The sequence below is a fragment of the Nicotiana tomentosiformis genome, chromosome 5 (assembly GCF_000390325.3).
Source record: "Nicotiana tomentosiformis chromosome 5, ASM39032v3, whole genome shotgun sequence".
Lineage (NCBI taxonomy): Eukaryota > Viridiplantae > Streptophyta > Magnoliopsida > Solanales > Solanaceae > Nicotiana > Nicotiana tomentosiformis.
Window position 1 is genome coordinate 124,772,521 of NC_090816.1, and position 20,930 is coordinate 124,793,450.

The 20,930-nt window shown below is 37.4% G+C and overlaps 2 protein-coding genes across 2 annotated transcripts in view; both read left to right on the top strand.

The window, feature by feature from the left end:
* The window catches only part of LOC104089167 (U11/U12 small nuclear ribonucleoprotein 31 kDa protein), a 129,161-nt gene extending 113,791 nt beyond the window's left edge, over positions 1–15,370 (top strand). The window contains exon 2 of the mRNA XM_070175304.1: positions 15,069–15,370. The gene's annotated coding sequence lies outside the window, so the exon portion shown is untranslated. The remainder of the gene's footprint in view (positions 1–15,068) is intronic.
* LOC104085691 (exocyst complex component SEC8) lies at positions 1,480–20,613 on the top strand. Its single transcript, XM_009589788.4, has 27 exons — positions 1,480–1,694; positions 1,814–1,871; positions 2,707–2,919; positions 4,206–4,379; positions 6,667–6,771; positions 7,147–7,256; positions 7,535–7,714; positions 7,963–8,125; positions 8,272–8,378; positions 8,955–9,253; positions 9,389–9,552; positions 9,700–9,815; positions 12,573–12,643; positions 12,835–12,965; positions 13,049–13,098; positions 14,243–14,343; positions 15,309–15,421; positions 15,620–15,727; positions 16,469–16,666; positions 17,280–17,365; positions 18,077–18,272; positions 18,355–18,432; positions 19,289–19,390; positions 19,484–19,558; positions 19,785–19,880; positions 19,977–20,026; positions 20,115–20,613. The coding sequence occupies exons 2-27, from the start codon at positions 1,830–1,832 to the stop codon at positions 20,200–20,202; spliced, it is 3,216 nt and encodes a 1,071-aa protein (XP_009588083.1). The 5' UTR covers positions 1,480–1,694; positions 1,814–1,829; the 3' UTR covers positions 20,203–20,613.
* The last annotated feature ends 317 nt before the right edge of the window (positions 20,614–20,930 follow it).

The window sequence follows — 20,930 nt, forward strand, 5'->3', positions numbered from 1 at the left end:
AGTTCATTTCATTGTCACCAAAATCATGCAAGTCACCACTAAATCTACTGAGGCCACCTTTTACCATTTTTTCCTCCTCTATTTCTAAAATTGGTGGTTGTGTTGTTGTTATTGGTGGTGGTGATGGTGGTGGTGCAACTGCGGCATTTGAACCTTGATGAGACCTTTCAACAAGAACTTCAGCCCCTTCTTCAAACTCATTTTCAGCCACTAATATCTTCAAACAAGGCCGCATACTATCAATTGTAACATCAAGGAGATACGATTGCAAATCATTGTTATTCTTAATGAAGGAAGGAAGAACCTTGTCCCTCTTCGGTGCAGAGCTAAACATATATGTAATATTCAAAAAATTTGGGTAACATGTTACTTTTCCACGTTTAATGATGACATCAACAAATTAGTCAAATGCATAATTGCTATGTATACGGATATGTACTCTAACCTTTGTATAGGACTTTTCAATTTCAACTAGTTGGCCCCTCATCCCATTTACCAGAATATAGACTGCATACTAATATATAACCTCCCATCAATCTATGGTGAACCAGTTGTCTATTCTAACAGTGGTCTATTGTACACTAGTGGTCGAGCACTGTACAAAATATTTTTGCAGAAATCCAAATTAACAATGACGAAGAAGATGAGATGAAAACACTTACCAGATGAAGGAGGTACACAACATACCACATGAAATGAATTATCAATCCAATGTACCACCAATTTCTTCCCCAAATTCGACAGATCCGAAACCCCCCAATTTATAGATTTCTTCAAAGTAATTGATAAATCAAACGAATGAAGCTTTGAGAGGAATGAGGAAGAAGATAGACCATCTCTGTGTGTTGAATGCAAGAAAAATAAGTTGCAATGGAGGAATCAACCGTGGGAAATGGGGATTGGGGCGTCAGATGAGGCGGGAAATGATGAGATTTCCTTTTCTTTTTAAAAAAATCTGGTAATATTACATTTATATAGGTTGGGGCCAAAGTGTAATAACTGAAACTTTAGGGATAAAGACCCAATTTTCCCTTCACTTTATAATCCCACTTAACCATTAATTAAACATGAAAGTCAATTCTACAATAATTAAAACCTGAAGGTCACTTTGGCCAATTCAAGTTTGAAAAGAGGTCACCTCGCCAACTACCCAAGTTACACATTTGGCTTGTCGATCAAAAATAATTATATATCGCTAGCTAAATATTAAAAAAAAAATATAATATATATATATATATATATATATTATTAGTATACAATAAAATATATATTTTTACCGGCTAATACTTTTTAGAGCGGCTATAACATGTAATTTTTATAAAGCTTTTCTTTCCTTAACACAATCACTTGAGAAGGTCAATGTAGAACAAAAGAAGGTAAGACTTTTTTCGTAGACCAGTCTATACCGGAAAAGTAATTCGTTTAATTTTAAAAAATATTAGTACTAGTAATAAACAGACGACATTAATTAAATTTAAAATTCTGACATCATCATCACCATCTCCATTCGGAATCTCCATCTCCATTTCAATTCTCCAGCTCCGCTCCGCTCTGGAGCTCTCCTCTTCCCCCCACCCCCACACCCACGCTACCCACCACCCCACCCAACACAGTTGTTTCAGTCACTCTTAATTGATGCAATATAGGTCTCCTACTGTTTCTTAGATCCGAATAAATTTACAAATCCCTCTTCGGTACTCTCTCTTCTCTTACAAATGCAAAACTACTGATAATTTAGATTCATATTTTGAGCTATTTTTAATCTGTCTGTCTTATTATTTGATGCGATTTCTATTTTTTGGTGATTTTGTAGTGTTAAGTATATTGAGATGGGAAAATTTGATCTACTGCCGATTCCTAAGGACAAATCGGTGAGTTTAACTCTTTCTTTTTCTCCTTAACTTTTCCTATTTATTGCCTTTTTTACAGCTGGATTTTGGCCTTTAGGGGATATTTGATGAATTTCACTAGATATTTTTACTCTTTATGACATGCCTTGCCTCTTTACTTTTTCTGCTTTCCTTAATTAGCTTAGAATCTTTCTATTTTTGGTAACTTGTGATGAAAGTTGGAGGCTTAGAGCTCATTGGGGTATTTCTTTGATCACATGCTTTGAAAAGATAAAACACTGGGTAATTCTTCCCATCGGCTTAAGCCTCGGTGGGCAGAGTTACCTGGTACCTATGCAGGTGGAATTATCGAGGTGCACCCAAGCTTGTCGTACACCGTCATCATAACATAAAAAAGCTCACATGGGGTTTTTCTTTTCCCTTGTTTGAGTCTTGGGTTATTTCTGTAGCATTTCTTTGATCATATGCTCTGAAAAGAAATAATTGATGTGTGCCCTAGCTGGCTCAGACACCACCGCCATAAAAAAAGGACAACTTATATGGGTTATTTCTTTTCTCTTATTTGAATCTTGGGGTATTTCTGTACCATTTCTTTGATCATATGATCTGTCGTACAATCTTGCTATTTGGTAACTTTTGATGAAATTTATAGTGATTGTGTTTTGATCTGTTATTTGAATCTTGCGTTTTTTCTGAAGCATTTATTTTGATATAGACTCTGTGATTAGTAGCTTGCGGTCTTCCTATTTCCGTAACTTGTAGTGTTAAATATATAGTAATTGGGTTTTATCTCTTATTAAAATCTTGGGTTATATCTGTGGCATTTGTTTGATCATATGCTTTGTGGTAATTGCAGTACTTAAGGGAGGAACTTGCTAGGGTAGACGAGAACTGGACTGCTGCTCGGTTTGATTCACTGCCTCATGTTGTTCGTATATTGACCTCGAAAGATCGTGAAGGTGATGTCCAGGTCTTAAAGGAGCAGAGTGAAATTATTGAGGAAGTTGTAGATGAAGTAGTGCATGCCTACCATGGTGGCTTCAATAAAGCTATTCAAAATTATTCTCAGGTGTCTTGTTACATCGTCTCTTGTTTATTTATTTCATTTTGAGGAAGTAGTGAATTTCCTAGATATGCAAATTTCTAGTTTCAAGCAAATATTTATGTAAGCGTACTATCCAAAAAAGAGATATTCATACTGAATGAGATTCTGATTTTTTGCTTTATCTGTCATGGATGCGATATTATCCTCTATCAAGTTGGTAGTCAGTAAATACTGAACTTATGGTCCACAATGGTTGCAGATTGTTAATTAGCAGAGTACTGAATTACGATGAAGTAGATCGTAGATCATGCTCTTTGATGTCTCCACCATGTTCAGAAGTTATTAATTGATATTCTCAATATATAGTAAGAAATTAGTGCTATATGAAAGAAGTAATCTCCTTTGAATGTGCATTGAGGAATTAAAAAAGATATGAACATCTTTACTTTCCTCATTTTTATGGTGATCACAATGACATGTATAGATAATGGAATTAATGTTGTTGAATAGGACTCCTACCCAATGCATGAATCCTGCATATAGGGTTTCTTTTATCTTTTCCTTTCTGTCAATAAAAGTTTCTCTTGTATCTAAAAAAATCTTAATACAACAACAACAACGACCCAGTAAAATCCCACAAGTGAGGTCTGGGGAGGGTAGTGTGTACGCAAACCTTACCTCTACCCGAAGGGTAGAGAGGCTGTTTCCGATAGACCTTATCTAAAAATAAAAAAAATAAAAAAAATTGAACCAATGAGTTTGACATCAGCCCTTACTTTGGGCCCAAAAAAAAAGGAAAGAAAAATAAGAACACACTAACCAAAAGTCTTGTTTTCTATGATTAGATAGTAATTTATCCATTTTAAAATAGCATTTATTGATATATGAAAGCAGAGATACTTGTGTATTCAAGAAGTGCAGAATCCTGGAGTGTCCCAAAAACATTATTACCAAAATAGCTTATAATTCATAATATAAACTAACCTAATAATGTCGCTGTTGATTTCACTATGAAATCAATCGAATTTATGTGTTAGGTCTTTCTAAAAGGGGCAAATATTTAAAGGTCTTATTAAGGTTATTCTCTATAGCAATAACGTGAAATGAAAAATGACTTGTATCTGGTGAAGTTGATGCTACTTCTGAAGTAAGGTCAGAAGAGGGCTTCTTTCAGCAGCCTGAAACATGAGTTTTAATGTATGTAATTACTGTTAAGCAATCGCTGAAGTCTAGTTTTATGCTTCTCTTTTTCCTTTTCTTTTATATCAACAGTTATTCATCTTATTCTATTACTCTGCTTTTACCTTCAGATTTTGCGGTTATTCAGTGAATCTACTCAAAGTATTGGTGTTTTAAAAGGTGACTTGGCGGAGGCTAAGAAGCTTCTTGGTGCCAGAAACAAGCAGTTGCATCAGTTGTGGTATCGCTCTGTTACATTGCGACATATTATCTCCTTGTTAGATCAAATAGAAGGCATAGCTAAGGTCAGTTGTCTTTATGCTTTATATTTTTTTATTAGTCCTGTTGCTATATTCTTGCTCCAGTCCCTGCTATATCTCTAATTAAATGCCGAGTTTAATTCAATACGCTCTGTCTATCTTAAGAATGGATAGGTGCATACTAGCAATGAAAAAAATGTTTAAACTACTTGATGTACTGGTGATAGGAGGTAGGATGATTAGAATGGTTCCCTGTAATTGGGGTTGTTGCCCAGTTTCAGTTCTGTTTCTTTGCTTGTGTTGAGCTGTAAAGTTTACTTGGTAATAAAAAAATTTAGTTGCCAAAAAAATAATGTTTAAACTACTACTTACCAAGAAAAATGCTTAAACTACTTTGTTTGAAAGATAATTTAGAGTCTTGTATCTGTGCGTCCACTTAGAAGTAGAAAGCTATATATATTTTCTGAAACAGGTAAGGATTTTATAAATGACAACAACCAAGCACTAAGATATATATTTTCTGAAACAGGTAAGGATTTTATAAATGACAACAACCAAGCACTAAGACAGTGCTTGTGACTACACGTTATTGGGCCCCCCTATACAAAATCAAAAAGAAGGGATCCCATCTGTACAGAAGAACCTAATCCTGTAGTAAATTGATGTAATCTAGCATGCTGTCTTCATCCTTTACATTTTGGATGTTGCACCAAAAAGCCAAAAACCATAGACATCTGAAGTTGGATTTTACTTTGAATCAGTTGAAGGATTCAAAACATAGTTTTTCAAGGTCCTACTGAAGAGTAAATATAGTTTTAATTTGTCGATAAAGGAAACTACCAAATAGCTTGGTCCGTGGCTCTGGCTCTCTGTGCTATAAATATGAAGCTATAAAAGGACCTTTTCAGCGCATCCAAGGGTGAGGCTCAGAGGTCGATGAAGCTGGAATAAAGACCAGGGTTTGAATCCCAGTGGAGGCAGAAAAAGTTGGATGATTTCCTCCCATCAGCCTAAGTTTTTGTGGATAAAATTACCTGGTATCTGAATAGGTGCGAGGATGTAGCACCCAGTGGGATAGTTGAGTCGCGTGCAAGGCGACCTCTACATCACTGTTGTAAAAAAAGATAAAAAAGAAAATAGAAGAACCTCTCAGTAGGTAATTAACATGATTAAAATGGTCATATTGTTAAAACTGTTCATGCTAGTATCCATGTAGTTCTGGATCAATGGTTTGGTTGTAAAAGCATAGTGGAATATAATTGTCATGTGTTTTAATCGCTGTGTTCAAGTAATTAATCCCAGAGAAACAGTACAGTACGTATCTAAAATACATCAATCATATAAAATTATTCCGAAAAGGGAAAAACCATTAAATACACAGAGGTCAGTGCTCGAGATTCTATATGATAAGTAGCTCATCGCAGTTGGAAGTAGTGATTCAATCTATCCTCTGGTTAGCACACGAATTCTTCAATGAAATTTCTCGCTTAACTTTTTATGTTTTTTGGTCTCTCGCCTTCTGCATTAAAGAAAGGTAATTTACGTATTAATTTTTATTGACCTGATGCTTCTCATACCTGTGAGAAGATGTTTGACCAGAATTATATTCTCCTCCTAATCTGATAAAAGGAAAGGCTGGCTTTGGTATTGCTTAGCGGGTTAGTTAGTAAAAAGATGAGGCCTTATGGAGATTGCTGATTGGGCTATATGAGCTTGACAGGACAGTTTAGGGGTGGTCTTTCCATTCTACAGTTTTACTGTATTCTATATTGTCATTAAGACTCACGAAGCCGAAAGGATTCTCTATTAGGATGCCAGGTTGAGGATAAACTGTTGAACCATCCTTGTGGGGAGCAGCTCTCAGTCTCAATAATGAAAATATTTTGTAAATTTTTTCAAGTCCATGACTAATTGAACTTTTAGTAAATTTCATCTATTAGAAGGGTCAAGGGTGCCAGGTTGAGGATAAACTGTTGAACCATTCTTGCGGGGAGCAGCTCTCAGTCTCAATAATGAAAATATTTTGTAAATTTATTCAAGTCCATGACTAATTGAACTTTTAGTAAACTTCATCTGAGCACTTGCTCTTCCCAAATTGTGGTATGAATTTTTCATCTTGGACTTGCCTTATATTTATATTATGCTCTTGGCTTCTCAAGTGTTTATGATGCTGCCACCCTCCCAGAGACTCCTGTACAAGCAATTTTAATCAAGAAGAGGCTGCACGTATTGATGATGCTATGCTGATTCTCAGATTCCTTCAGCGCTTTATTTTATCATTCATTGTCCGTCTTCATTCTTGTTGATGCATTACCTTGTTTTTCTGCCACAGGTTCCTGCTCGTATTGAAAAGCTGATTAATGAAAAGCAGTTCTACGCTGCCGTGCAGTTGCATGTTCAATCAGCTCTTATGCTTGAGCGAGAGGGCCTTCAAACGGTGGGCCAATTAAAACTTCATAGCTAATTCTACCTTCACACTTTCCTTGTGGCTGCTCGGAAAAAACTGTGGACAAAATTTTAACACTGACTTTTTTTGTCTCACGTGGATCAAATTTCTCTACTATGTTCATGATACCTAGTTTGAAATGTACGTTAAAACTGATTTTTGTTAAAAGAGGCAGCTTTTTGTTCTATAGGAATTGCATTGATATTACAAATGCTGCATCTCCTGTGGTCAACACTGCATAACCAATTTCAAGTTGATGAACAAGTTTTTAGCACTAATCTCTTGTAGCATTGTTTGTTGGCAATCCTTGCTCAATGTTGAAAGGATGGCCCAGTGTACTTACTGTATATTGCTGGCGTCACACAGGTTGGTGCTTTACAAGATGTCAGATCTGAGTTGACAAAGCTACGAGGCGTTCTTTTCTATAAAGTTTTGGAGGATCTGCATGCCCATCTTTATAATAAGGGTGAATACAGGTACATATTATTTTCCCCTGAGTCTATATAAACCTTCTAGTTTTTTGAGATTGTATACATGCCAAGTCTCTCATTTGTAGACATTATTCTTTTTGATCGATGAATCTGAAGTTTGATATCCATATCTTGCTGTCTTTATCCACTTAAAATATTGAAGCAGTTTTGGAGGCGATTCTTCTTGTACTTTGTTATCCTTAACTTTCTGTTAAAGAGGAGCCACATGCTTTTAATTTTAGATGTTGCTGTATATTTGCTTAACATTGTCCTTCCTTTTGCAGCTCAACTCTCTTCAGTATCAGTGAAAGGGACGATGAAGTACCGACCACTGTTGCTGTACCATTGTCCATGAACAACTCACAGCCTCTCTCTCGCAGAACTAGGTTGCTAAAAGGTGAAAATCAGTTTGGTTCATTTGGACCTGGGGATGGATCTCACAGAACTAGCTCTATTGATGGCAGGTAAGACAAAAAATTTAAGTGATGTGGTTCTGTTGGTAATATCATCCTCAATATTGCGGCAGATGACCACATGTAATCTAGACCTACCTCTTCCATTGATTTCATCTTTAAGTGAAACTTGACAGAATCCTCATTAAACGCCTTGCAGTGATAGTTTAACTTTATCAATCTCTTGGTAGATTCTCCATCTATTCTTCTTCTGGTGCAAATGATTGCTGCCGAGTCACTTTCTTCTGCCTTATTTGCAGCTCTGTAGCAGAAGGTCATGATGAGGATGGTGAAGATACTGTGTCAGATGGCTATCCTACCTCTTTAAGGATTAATGGCACTGATGGTGCTTCGAAGGATGTCAAAATGGTTTCTCATCAAATTCCGACATGGCTTTCAGATTCTACACCAGATGAATTTGTTGTAAGAAAGTTGCCAAACCCAACTAATTTGGGGTTGTGGCATAGTTGACTGATTGATACAAAGTTGCCTTCTGCATGCTTGTCAATATCAAAGTTCTGATATATATTCATAAGAGTGCTAATGATTCCGATATACTTCAAATGTAGGAAGCAATCAGGAAAACTGAAGCCCCGTTGCATGTGAAGTACTTGCAGACCATGGTGGAGTGCCTTTGCATGCTTGGGAAAGTTGCAGCAGCAGGAGCCATATTATGGTTAGTCCTGATATTCATAATTTTGGGCCAATTGGAAGCAAAGCTCTGAGTTGATCACCTGCATTCTCTTCTTTTTTCGGGTAGAGATATGTTTTAGAATGACCTATAGGCTGTGGGATTCAAATAGGTGCTAACCAAAAAGATAATCTGGCAATAGGGGAGGGGTGATTCTGCCATTGATGGCGGAGAAATGATCAAAGGAAGGTTGTAGAGCTTTGCTGGTCAGTTGAGACAGAGAAGCTCTTTTAAAACTTGTAAACGAACTGGCTAAGACCCAATTTCTCAATACGGCAAACCATGTCAACTGAAGGATGACATTCACGGTCTTAAGGCAGCCTTGCACTTTTGGGACCTATTAGCAAATAAATGTATTCCTGTTAATGTTTGAATACAATGCTAATGGAGGTTACCAGAACTAGGATTCGAGACTATGATTTTATCTTTGCTCTAAATTATGATGATTTGACTTGTTTACTTTTCATGATTGAATTGGTTGGCTCTTTTATTTTTTCTTTCTGTAAAGAGGTTATCTTCTTCGTGTGGTATTTGAATATTTAGTCTCTGACATTTCAACAGCCAAAGGTTGCGGCCTACAATTCATGAGATAATCACAACAAAGATCAAAGCTCATGCAGAAAATGCTCCACGGCCTGGCATTGGCCAGGCTGCCCAAGCAGCCATTACTGGTCTTCACTATCTAAAGGGGCAGTTGGAGAGTTTTCAGTCATCGAAACAGAAGCATCAGAATGGGATATATCTCGCAGTGCTACTAGCAGTCAGCCCTGTTTCACCTGTCATGGCTCCTACAGGAACAGCACAGGCTGCTGCAAAGGAACTCCTTGATTCAATTCTTGATACTGTTGTTCATATATTTGGTAAGTGATAAGGTCTTGCAAATTTCTTCATCAGTTTTGCTTCTTCATTCCTTATTGATTTTGCTTCTAGTAATCTACATTCAGCTCCACAATCTCTTACTTTCGGTTTGTGATTGCAACTGGAACAATTTCCAGAGAATCATGTCATTGTTGGAGAACTTCTTGAGTCAAAGTGCTCGCAACAAGTTGACTTGAACACGCCTAAGTCCATGCCTACAGACATCAGTTGGAACCCTGATTCAGATGCTTCTCGTGACACTGGAGGCTATAGTATTGGCTTTTCATTGACTGTCTTACAGGTCAGCTTCTTCCATGTTAATCATTTGCATCCTGATGCCCAAGATCCTTCGAGTTGATTAGATTACAGATGTATGGTGTAGTAACAAAGCAGTGCCAACTCGATGATGGATGATACAAATATATTCACTAATGTTATTTGTAAACAGAGTGAATGCCAGCAACTCATATGTGAGATCCTGCGAGCTACTCCAGAAGCTGCATCCGCAGATGCTGCTGTCCAAACAGCAAGACTTGCAAGCAAGGCCCCTTCAAAGGATAAGAGGCAAGTTAACGGACTGCTTATCACTGTTCTTGTTCTTTTGTTTGGGGTATATACTATGTTAAGGGGAGGGACTGGTTGAAATCATGTGCATTCATCGAGTCAAATCCCGTTTTAACATATCTCTTGATGCTTGTAAGTTGTAACCAAATTGGAAACGCCTAAGTGTTGGTTGTGGTTTTTTTTCTACCAATTGGGGCTCTCCCTTCACCACCCCCATGGGGATGGTCTACACTGTTCATAACTACTCCTCTTACTACAGGACGCTTACCTAGCCAACGCTTAGATCGGGCTCTACCGGTCTTGTATCTCTGGTTTCTCTTAGCACTATCTATATGCTAAGGACTATAATTGTTAATAAAATACCTGGGGCCTCGTTCGGAAAAAGATATGGCCCAATTCTGTTAGTGGGGTAGAGTAACTGGAAAGTGGCAGCTACTCGTAAATTTAAATCATTAATTTTTTTTATTTTGTTGATGGAAGAGGCACTTATTAGACGGAGATGACATACTTACTTCCATAAACTATTGAACGAGGAGGGGGATAAAAGCATTGTGCTGGGTGATTTGGAGCACTCCAAGGGTCAGTGTGATTTTGGGTATTGTAGGGGTATTAAGGTTAAGGGGGCGTTGCGTAAGATGAGCAAAGGTAGAGCGACTGGGCCAGACGAAATCCCGACGGAAATTTTGAAGAACGCGGGCTGGGCAGGCTTGGAGGGGCTTACTGGGTTGTTCCATGTCATTTTTAGGACGAAGAAGATGCCCGAAGAATGGAGGTGGAGTACAATGATTCCGTTGTACAAGAACAAGGATGATATCCAAAATTGCAACAACTATAAGGGTATAATGCTGTTGAGTCACACTATGAAAGTTTGTGAGAGAGTGGTGGAAGTCAGGGTGAGGAGTGTGTCTACTTTCGAGAACCAGTTCGGATTCATGCCGGGGCGATCGACTACGGAAGCTATTCATCTGGTGAGAAGATTGGTGGAGCAGTATAGAGAGAGGAAGAAAGGCTTGCATATGGTGTTCATTGACCTAGAAAAAACATATGATAAAATCCCGAGGGAGGTTCTGTGGAGATGTTTGGAGGTTAGCGGTGTTCCGGTAGCATACATTAGAGTAAAGATATGTACGATGTTGCTAGGACTTGGGTTGTGGACTGCGAGAGGTGACTCGGAACACTTCCCAGTTGTGATGGGGTTGCACCAGGGATCGACCCTTAGCCCATTTTTATTTGCCTTTGCGATGGATATGCTGACGCGACACATTCAAAGGGAGGTGCCATGGTGCATGTTATTGCCGATGACATAGTGCTGATTGACGAAACGTGAGGCGGGGTTAAATGCAAGGCTAGAGGTTTGGAGACATGCACTGGAGTCTAAAGGTTTCAAGTTGAGCAGGACCAAAACATAATACTTGGAGTGAAAATTCAGTAACGGGACTCATGTAGTGGACGTGGATGTGAAACTTGATACTCAAGTAGTTTCAAGTATCTCGGGTCTATAATCCAAGGTAATAGAGAGATTGACGAGGATGTCACACATCGTATTGGAGCAGGTGGATTAAATGGAGGCTCGCATCCAGTGTTTTATGTGATAAGAATGTGCCACCAAGGCTTAAGGGTATGTTCTACAGAGCGGTGGTTAGACCAACTATGCTGTATGGGACTGAGTGTTGGCCAGTCAAAAACTTTCATGTTCAGAAGATAGAAAGTAGCAGAAACAAGGATGCTGAGATGGATGTGTGGGCACACCAGGAGATATACGATTAGGAATGAAGTTATTCGACAAAGTGGGAGTGGCCCCCTAGGATGACAAAGATGCGGGAGTCAAGGCTGAGATGGTTCGGGCACGTAAAGAGGAGAAACACTGATGCTTCTGTTAGGAGGTGTGAGAGGCTGGTCATGGCATGTCTGAGAAGAGGTAGGGGTAGGCCAAAAAAATACTGGGGGAGAGGTGATTAGGCAGGACATGGCGTTGATTCAGCTTACTAAGGACATGACCCTTGATAGGAGGGTGTGAAGATTGAGAATTAGGGTAGAAGGTTAGTAGGGGGTGGAGAGTTTTTCCGTCCATTATCAGTGGTATTAGTAGCACTTGTATTTTCATATTCTTAGAGCTCTATTTACACCATGTTGTTTTGTTAGCTTCAATTGTTGTTACTGTTCGGTGCTACTTCTTCTTTTCCTCTTCCTCTTCTTCTTCTTCTTTGCACCGTCAAGTGTTTTAATATTGTATCGCACCATCAAGCTGCTTTTTTCACTTTTTTAAGGGAGTAGCTCTTCGCCCTTATGATTTTCACACAGTTGACATTGTTAGAATGTGATTGTTTTACGTAAAGACTAAAACCAAAACCAAGCCCACAAGCCATCTGAAGTTTTGTGCCTAAGATTTGTTTAAATGGTATCGAATTGCAGAACAGATGGTTCACTTTGGGCATTCTGTAGTTTTCCAGTGGAAATTCATATTTCACTTATACCCGCAGAAATACATCCAATTTTAGCTGGTGGCAGCATTATGAAAAGAAGAAACGTAAAGTAATTGCTTTTTTGTTTGTGAGCTAAGTGGTGAAAATGCTTCCCCTCTTGCAATAAGATAGAGTAGTGGACTGTTGTGGAACTTGAATCATTGATGTCATCATATATTGTTCTCAACATTTCGTTTTCCATGGAAAAAAGGAACTACTTTTTGTTCTTTTAGCTATCATATGTCAACTTTCTCTCTAGTGACCATGGACCATCTTTGATTCGTATTGGTTACAGGGATGGGTCAGAAGATGGTCTAACATTTGCATTTCGTTTCACAGATGCTACTCTATCCATTTCAAATCAAGGTATGTCAGGAGGTTTACCAAAACAACAAAGTTTATTAGCTTTAGATTCATTTTGTTGGGCATTGTACATGTCTATTTTCTTATTGATCTTCCTACTAAAATAATGAGCAGGGTGAGAAAGCTTCTTATTGCACCTTCAATCTCTTGTTTGGTTAGTTTAATGATTTGACTCCGTAACAATTTTCACTCAGGGGTTGATCTCATTAGGCAAGGATGGAGTAAGAGAGGCTCCAATGTGCTCCAAGAAGGTTATGGTACAGCAGCTATTTTACCTGAGCAGGGAATTTATTTAGCAGCCTCGTTATACCGGCCTGTTCTTCAGGTTTGATCTAATCATAATGCTATAATCAGTCCAAGAGTACTGGAAAGTTCTACGCTAATTTTACTCCAACATTCTGTGAACAGTTCACGGATAAAGTCGCTTCCATGCTGCCACAGAAGTACTCGCAACTTGGGTAAGCTGGATTCTTTTGTACCTTATCTTTTTTGATCTATCATGTTTTCAATATTTGTGTGAAATGTAAGGGTTATTGATGACAAGTAACCTTCTTTTCACATTGACCCCACCTTGAAATGATTTGTCTACTAACCAGCAGAAGCACTTCCCCACCAAAGTAAATAGGAAATTAGGATTAATTTCATCCTGCTTTGTTAATTCTACTGCTTTGGTATAGAGAAATCTATATTGCTAAAGAAACAGTTAATGATTTAGCATATTTGTGTTTTGGTGTTTACTTTTCTCATTTCCATGCTGCGCTTATAGTGTAACAAAATGTCCCAGAGTTATGGAAGGCAATTTTGTCTCTGTATGTTATTTGGAAACTGCGTGATTTTCCTTAAAAAGTTTGATGCAGTTATTATATTCACTGAGGGCTGTTTGGTCTAGAAGCAAATTATACGAGGATTAGTAATGCATGTATTATGTAATACAAGGAGTAATAATGCAGGGATTGTAATGCAGGGATAGTAGTACTAGTTGTAATGTAGGAATTACTTATTATTGGATGTTTGGTTTAATTATATTAAAAAATAGTATATAATGTATATATATATTTTTTTTTTTTTTTTTACAAAATAAAATATTTTTGCTACATGAAGGGTTATTTTGTCATTTAATAGTTTTAATCCATGTATTGCTACCCCACTTGTGGGATTTTACTGGTTTATTGTTATAGTAATCCATGTATTACTAATCTCGCGTTCGTATTCTACATTCTATCCCGCATAAAATAATATATAGATTCAGGTTAAGTTATGCGGGTATTATTTATGAGGACAACCTGTTTCATAAACTGTTTAATTGCTCCTATACCAACATCTGTTGCTAACAGTCTCTGGCACCTCCCAGATTTTAAAGTTGTATGGGACTTTGCAGCACATGCCTGTGAAAAAGCTGCTCCTAAGGTGTTTGTAACAGGTTTTAGATGCTTATTAGCTTAGTGCTAGTGGGTATCACATCTTCTACGTTTTGTTTAGGAATATTAAATGCACTCTCAACCATGTTATTTGTTCCAATAGAGGTTGCATCAGCAATAGTGCAAATCCAAGTTTCATTATAATCTGACACTCTCCCTTAACTTTTACTTATAATTATTGCAGGAATGATGGACTTCTGGCATTTGTGGAGAACTTTGTGAAGGATCACTTCTTACCAGCAATGTTTGTTGATTATCGGAAAGCTGTACAGCAGGCAATATCAAGCAAGTCTCTTAACAGGCTACATTCTCTGCTAGCTAATGAGAGTTATTGAAGTTGCAAAACAATCGTCTGTTGTTAAAAACACAAATAGGAACTTTAATGGTAAACAAGAAGAAGAAGAAAGCGTGCTCACATTAAATGGGAAAATAATCATAAAAGAATATTGCATTGCATGTTGTTATCAAAAATAATATTGCTTGCATGATTGAGAAAGAGATTTGAAGACGTGGCATTGATGAGACAAGTTCCTAATTTCATTGTCTTTCTAAGCATCCAGCCAAATACCTTCAACGACACCTTTGATTAATTTTGTGACGAAGGTTTAGTTGATGCGGATCTTTGGGTTTGATCTCAAAAGTTCCCAGGCCACATCCACACATTACACTAGTGACATATTTCCTTAGCATCGATAACCTTTCTTGTCTATTGCTGCTTTTTTCTCGATAGTGGAGTTTTGCATCTATCTGTCCATGTACAACATATGAACAAGTAGTATTACTAAATGATATGCGTAATTATGCATCAACAATACTAGCTCTTGGCCTGTGTATTGGTAAGTTCAAACTTTATCCTACGTACCGCCAAAAGTACAATAAATGCCAGATACTTGATACTTTTACTTATTAAACACCAAGTTTGGCTGGGGCTTTGGTCTAGTGGTAAGTGCACAAAGCGTGATGTGTGGGTAGATTCGAACTATGCCACAAAAAAAAACCTGGTATTTAAGTGGAGAAGGGTAGAAGGGCGGGGCCCCATTATTCACTAAGTTTTGAACTGTGTGCTACCGGCCCTCTGGGATTTCTTGGTCATAAAAGAAACAGCTAGAGTAAATTTAGAGATGGATTTAAGGCGATGCTTAATATTCACAATTTTCCTCAAATGTACTAGAAATATAAAATCTGCTTTGACATTGTTGAATTATGTAGATAGATACTATGAAGTTGTAAAACTTAAAGTTCTTTTGTAGGCCCAGCGGCATTTCGTCCACGCGCGCATGCTGTCACATCTTATACCCCATTGGTTGAGAAAGGTCGACCTATCCTGCAAGGACTTTTGGCAATAGATTTCTTAGCAAAAGAGGTACTATATGTTCATTGCTTTTTCTGATAAATCTTGGATCTCTATCATTTCGTTATTTTTGAGCAGGAGTCAAATGCCTTAAAGTTAATCTGTTCTCTGCTGTTAGCATGTATGAGCGATGGTTAACATCATAAATTGTTGTATACAAGTGAAGACATCATTGTTTTTGTCCTCTTATGATATTTTACATTCACACAGGTGCTTGGATGGGCACAAGCAATGCCAAAGTTTGCTGTTGCTCTTGTGAACTATGTTCAAACTTTTCTTGAAAGAACATATGAAAGATGTCGTACTTCATACATGGAGGTTTGAACAATTCTTTCTCCTTTGGTGGTTTTTAGTATCGGTAGAGAGGTGCTTGTATCACATATCTTGTATTGTTATTACTTGCCATCAGTAGTTTGTTATCACGACATATCTTGTACTGTTATTACTTGCTACCAGTACTCCTGTCATCTTCTCTTTTGCATTCTTGGATTTAGTTTTCTAAATATCTTGTATGATTGTTATTTGCTATCAGTGCTTCTTCCATCTTTTCTTAGCCAAGGGTCTATCAGAAACATTCTCTTTGCCCTTCTAGGGTAGGGATAAGGCTGCGTAAATCCTACCCTTCCCGGACCCCACTTGTAGGATTACACTAGGAATTGTTGTTGCTATTGTAGAGGTGCTAATCAATATTTCTTGTTCCGAAGAGGATCATCTATAGAATGGGAGGATTAGTTCTCTACTGTTCTTTAATCAGAATAACTCCATATATTCAGATGAGAAAAAATCTCTTTTCAAGATACAAGTAGAGTTTTACAGCTAATTTACTGCTAAACAAAAGTCTTCCAAACAAACAAACAAATCAGAGAATTGCCTTATGAGCATACCCTTAATTCTTATATCATCATGTTTATTATCTTTTTCCTCATAAAATGTAAACTTTCACTTTGTGGGGCATAGTTAAAAGATGGAATAGAGTAGAGAAGTAGAGTATTATTAGGTTGCCTCAATTTCCTCGTTCCATCTTTATTCACTTGACCATCCTATATCTTATTTATTCAGGCAGTTCTTGAGAAGCAAAGTTATATGCTCATTGGCAGACATGATATTGAAAATCTGATGCGACGCGATCCAGCCAGTACGTGTTTACCCTGTTCAATTGGTGAGTTAAATGCAGAAAATGGTGCTGCCAATGCTGAAAATTTGGAGGTTGAAATGGAAATCAGCGACACGTTATTGAATTTGAGGCCAATCAGACAGGTATCTTCTTGAGCAGGTTAATAGTTGATGATTCTTGGGCTGTTACAAGATGCACTGCATATTTTCCGTCTTTGTAGCATGTTTCTGTCATCAACAGGTTTACCTCCATTTCATACTTATTGTCTACTAAATGACTCCGAAGAGTGTTACTTGATCAATGAACTCCAAGGAAAGCAATGGAATATTCACAGTAGAAATTTAACATTATTACTCATGTTTTAAAACAAATGCTGCTGGAAAATGCCTGTGTAAAAAAGCTTTAGATTAAATGGGAGATACTTACCGACACCGTGGCTACGTAGACAATAGCTAAAGAGGGTAAGACTTGGTCCAGGATGATCAGTATCAGACCTATTAGAAATGCAATGCTTTTGTTCTAATTGGAAGTGAAGAAGAAGAGGAAGATGAATACTAATGTGAAAAGAGGTGGAATTATTACTTGCTGCATTACCCCATAAATGAGATGAATGTGAAAATAATGGAGCAATAGATGATAGCATAGAGCTGACATTGATTCAGAAAACTTGACAAGTTAAATAAGTTGATTTAAATTTTCTCCGTGCAGTGTCAGAAGATTTTGAGATGATAAGCTAGTTTCGATTCCTTTTTGCAGGAAAACTTGATTCGTGATGATAACAAGCTAATTTTACTGGCATCTTTAAGTGATTCATTGGAATATGTTGCTGATTCAATTGAAAGGCAAGTTCTTAAATCTTTTTGCAGTATTGTCCTTCGTTTTGAATGTTTACTTGAGTCTGGAGAACATAGAGTTTTTCATGTGTTCTCACATAGTTCGGGAGAGGACTGCCGCACAGACAAGCATTTATGAATAACTGTACTCATGACATAGATAGGCGAAAATATGTCTGTTCATTTGGTTATGGTACACTAATTTAGTTAGAGCGCACAATAGATGCCTCATATTTGCCTATCATTTGTCATTACCAATCAGCAGTGACAACTCTTTGGCGTCTTACTTTGATACTCTTAATCGACATCTCATCTTTTCAAATTTATTTTTATGTTTTTAACAATTTGGACCCGTCCTTCTAGAGTTTTAATACTTAGAATGATCTATAATTTTAATTTGACCGCACGTCTTATTTGTATAACAATAGGAAGGAGTTGTCTTACTGAAAGGAAGAAAAAGGTTTTCTAGAGAAAAGGAAAAAGAAAAGTTGTCTTGAAAACATAGACACATCTGAGATACTGTTACCCTTAAAATTGCTGCGTCTGCCTCCTCTTCCCCTCACAAGCTCTTTCCCCTCACCAAGGTTGTTGGCTAAATGCATCATTTTTCATTTAGGGGAAGCTTTGACATTGATTGTTGATTGAATATAATGAAATTTTCTGTTTGAACTTGGAATACCTTTTTATTGCTAGTAAGCCTAGTTCTGATGCAAATTACAGGCTTGGGAAGATTTGCCCTAGCACATCAAATCAGGTAGAAGAAAATGTGAAGCAGAAAGCTCCAAAGCATTCTAGAACAAGCAGTATACCTCCTAAGGATTTGACATCTTTCGCTGAAGAATATAAGAAACTTGCAATTGATTGCCTCAAGGTTCTTCGTGTGGAGATGCAATTGGAGACTATTTTTCATCTGCAGGTTTGTGGCATGTGTGGTGAATTCCATTAACTTTGTGGAAGAGGTAATATTTACAACCAACAGTGTGAACAACTCTTTACAGGAAATGACGAGTAAGGAATACCTGGATGATCAAGATGCAGAGGAGCCGGATGATTATATAATTTCGTTAACTTCCCTGGTAAATATTTCTTCTGTCTTTGCTTATTATAATTTTCCTATCATTTCCTCATAAAGATCTCTTTCCTTACCCTTTACAAAGTCTCCTTGTGGTAGTATTCGTATGTTGTGGTCTACCACATGATCTCTCTTTCTGTCTTCTCCTTTGAGATTCCAATTCTCACTTTGTGGATGAGCTAAACTTGTATGCTGATTTTCTCTTGGGAGGGTAGCACGACAATATCATGTTTCTTGTATTTTATTTTGTATCCCGACTTCATTACAGGGTTTCATACCTCCTTGGGGCCCAATCCGTGATATTAATTCTAAAGAAATATATGGAAATTTATTAGAAAATCATTTAGAAGATAAAGTTTTATAACAATGTGTGAAACATTCTAAGCACTTGACGAGTAACTTAGGCTTCGGGGACCAGCTTATTTGGTATGAACTTAGAGACCTTGAGTATATAAAAATGGTACTGCCATTTGGCCAATTGACTTATAACTTTCCTTCTGGAATGGCCTCATGTAGTCTTTACTCTTTAGAACAAATACGTAAAAGTCGTTCAGAGATGTAAATAGCATGGACTGGAGAGGAGGAAAATCATCTCGCTGTGTTTGTTGTGTAGCTTTTTCCAGAAGATTTGAGAAACCATTGAAGCTAGATGACAAACGCTTATATTTTTGCTTTTGCATATTACTCGTTCAGGGTTAATTCATTGGTTTTCTTTCTTCCAATTGCATCTTTTTGGGTTTGTTATCAACCGATTGAATTTTTTTGTCCTATTCTATTTAGTTCTTCACTCTTATTATATAAAAGGTGAAGAACCTACACTTATTGTATATCTATGTTTTCCTCTGGTTTCTGTAATCCAGATAACACGCCGGGATGAGGAAATGGCACCCTTCATTGCAGGATCAAGGCGGAACTACATATTCAGTGGTATATGTAGTGTTGCTTCAAATGCATCAATCAAGGTCTGCATAGAGCTGTTCTGTTGATAAAATTCTAATATTCAACTGAATTTCTTACCACCTCCCATCTTATTCTTCTCTTTTATCACCTCTTAGGCTTTGGCTGATTTGAAATCTATCAACCTGTTTGGAGTTCAGCAAATATGCCGTAATTCCATCGCACTGGAACAGGTGGTTTCTCTTTCCTTGAAAGGATTTCTTTATATTGCTTCCATTTATTGAGCTAAATGCAATTCAATTAATTTGATCTCTCAGTTAACACCTCCAAGGAAACCAATGTGCTATTATCTGTCTACTCATTGATTCTTTGTAATTTTCATTTTTCCTTCTAGCTCCAATGCTTGCGTTATTATTTTCTCCCACAACATAGCTAATAGTTTTCTTCCAAGTGGTGTAGGCTCTGGCTGCAATCCCCTCGATAGACGGTGAGGCTGTGCAGTTGAGATTAGATCGTGTTAGAACGTACTATGAGCTGTTGAACATGCCATTTGAGGTAATTAAGTCTGGAAGTTCACGTCGTTTAATTTTCTGATGTCATGCTTCTGATATTTAGTTGTATCATGTGTGACCATTGAATTCCTTTTCTCAGGCCCTACTTGCATTTATCGCGGAGCATGAGAACCTGTTTACATTTGCAGAGTAAGTATATTAATGTTAATGCGGTTAATAGATGTGACAATTGGGCTACAAGTGGTGATAAGAATGACATTCAATATCTTCTCTTCAGGTACTCTGATCTTCTAAAGGTCCAGGTCCCGGGTAGGGAAATTCCAGCTGATGCACAAGATCGTGTAGCTGAAATTTTACCCCACTAGTTCAAATTGATGTGCAGCAAGAACCCTGCATATATTGGAATTTGTTGAACAACAGTGTTTGCAGATTGATTTTTTCCGTTGCAGAGCTTTGTGAAGTGCAGGCATATGTATAGATTGTCGGCTATGATAGTGGGTGCTTAAACTGGAGTTGGAACTAAATTGCATGGAAGAAGCATAACCAGAGCGCACCTTCGCCTTCAGATGGTCGATAAATGTTAATGGTTTTGGTCAGGCTTGATAGACTTTTTGTTGTTATTATTCTTTTTGTAGTCATATTCTTTAGTGTCTTGCATCATTTTTGGCAAGCTTTTATTTTCTTCTTGTTCATATGAAGGGCTTTTCTTTAGTTTGGATGAAATGGATCATGTCTGTAAAATACTGTATTGAGTAATAAAAGATCTTTGCTTCAAACGCTGATTGTAAGTTGATCGTCAACACTGGCTATTTACTCCATTTGCATATTAACCCTTTGGCTATTAAAGGAAATTGACACTTAAAAACTTTTTTCGGAGTTTAAGTTTAGTGGTGCAACTCAGGGAGTGAAGGAGATGTGAGGTTGCATTCACAAGTCATTCTAGAAGTTTTAAGTACCTTGAGTCTATTATACAGGGATGGGGAAATTGACGAAAATGTCACACATCGTATTGGGGCGGGATGGATGAAATGCAGACTTGCTTTCAGTGTTTGTGTGACAAGAAGGTACCACCAAAACTTAAAGGTATGTTTTA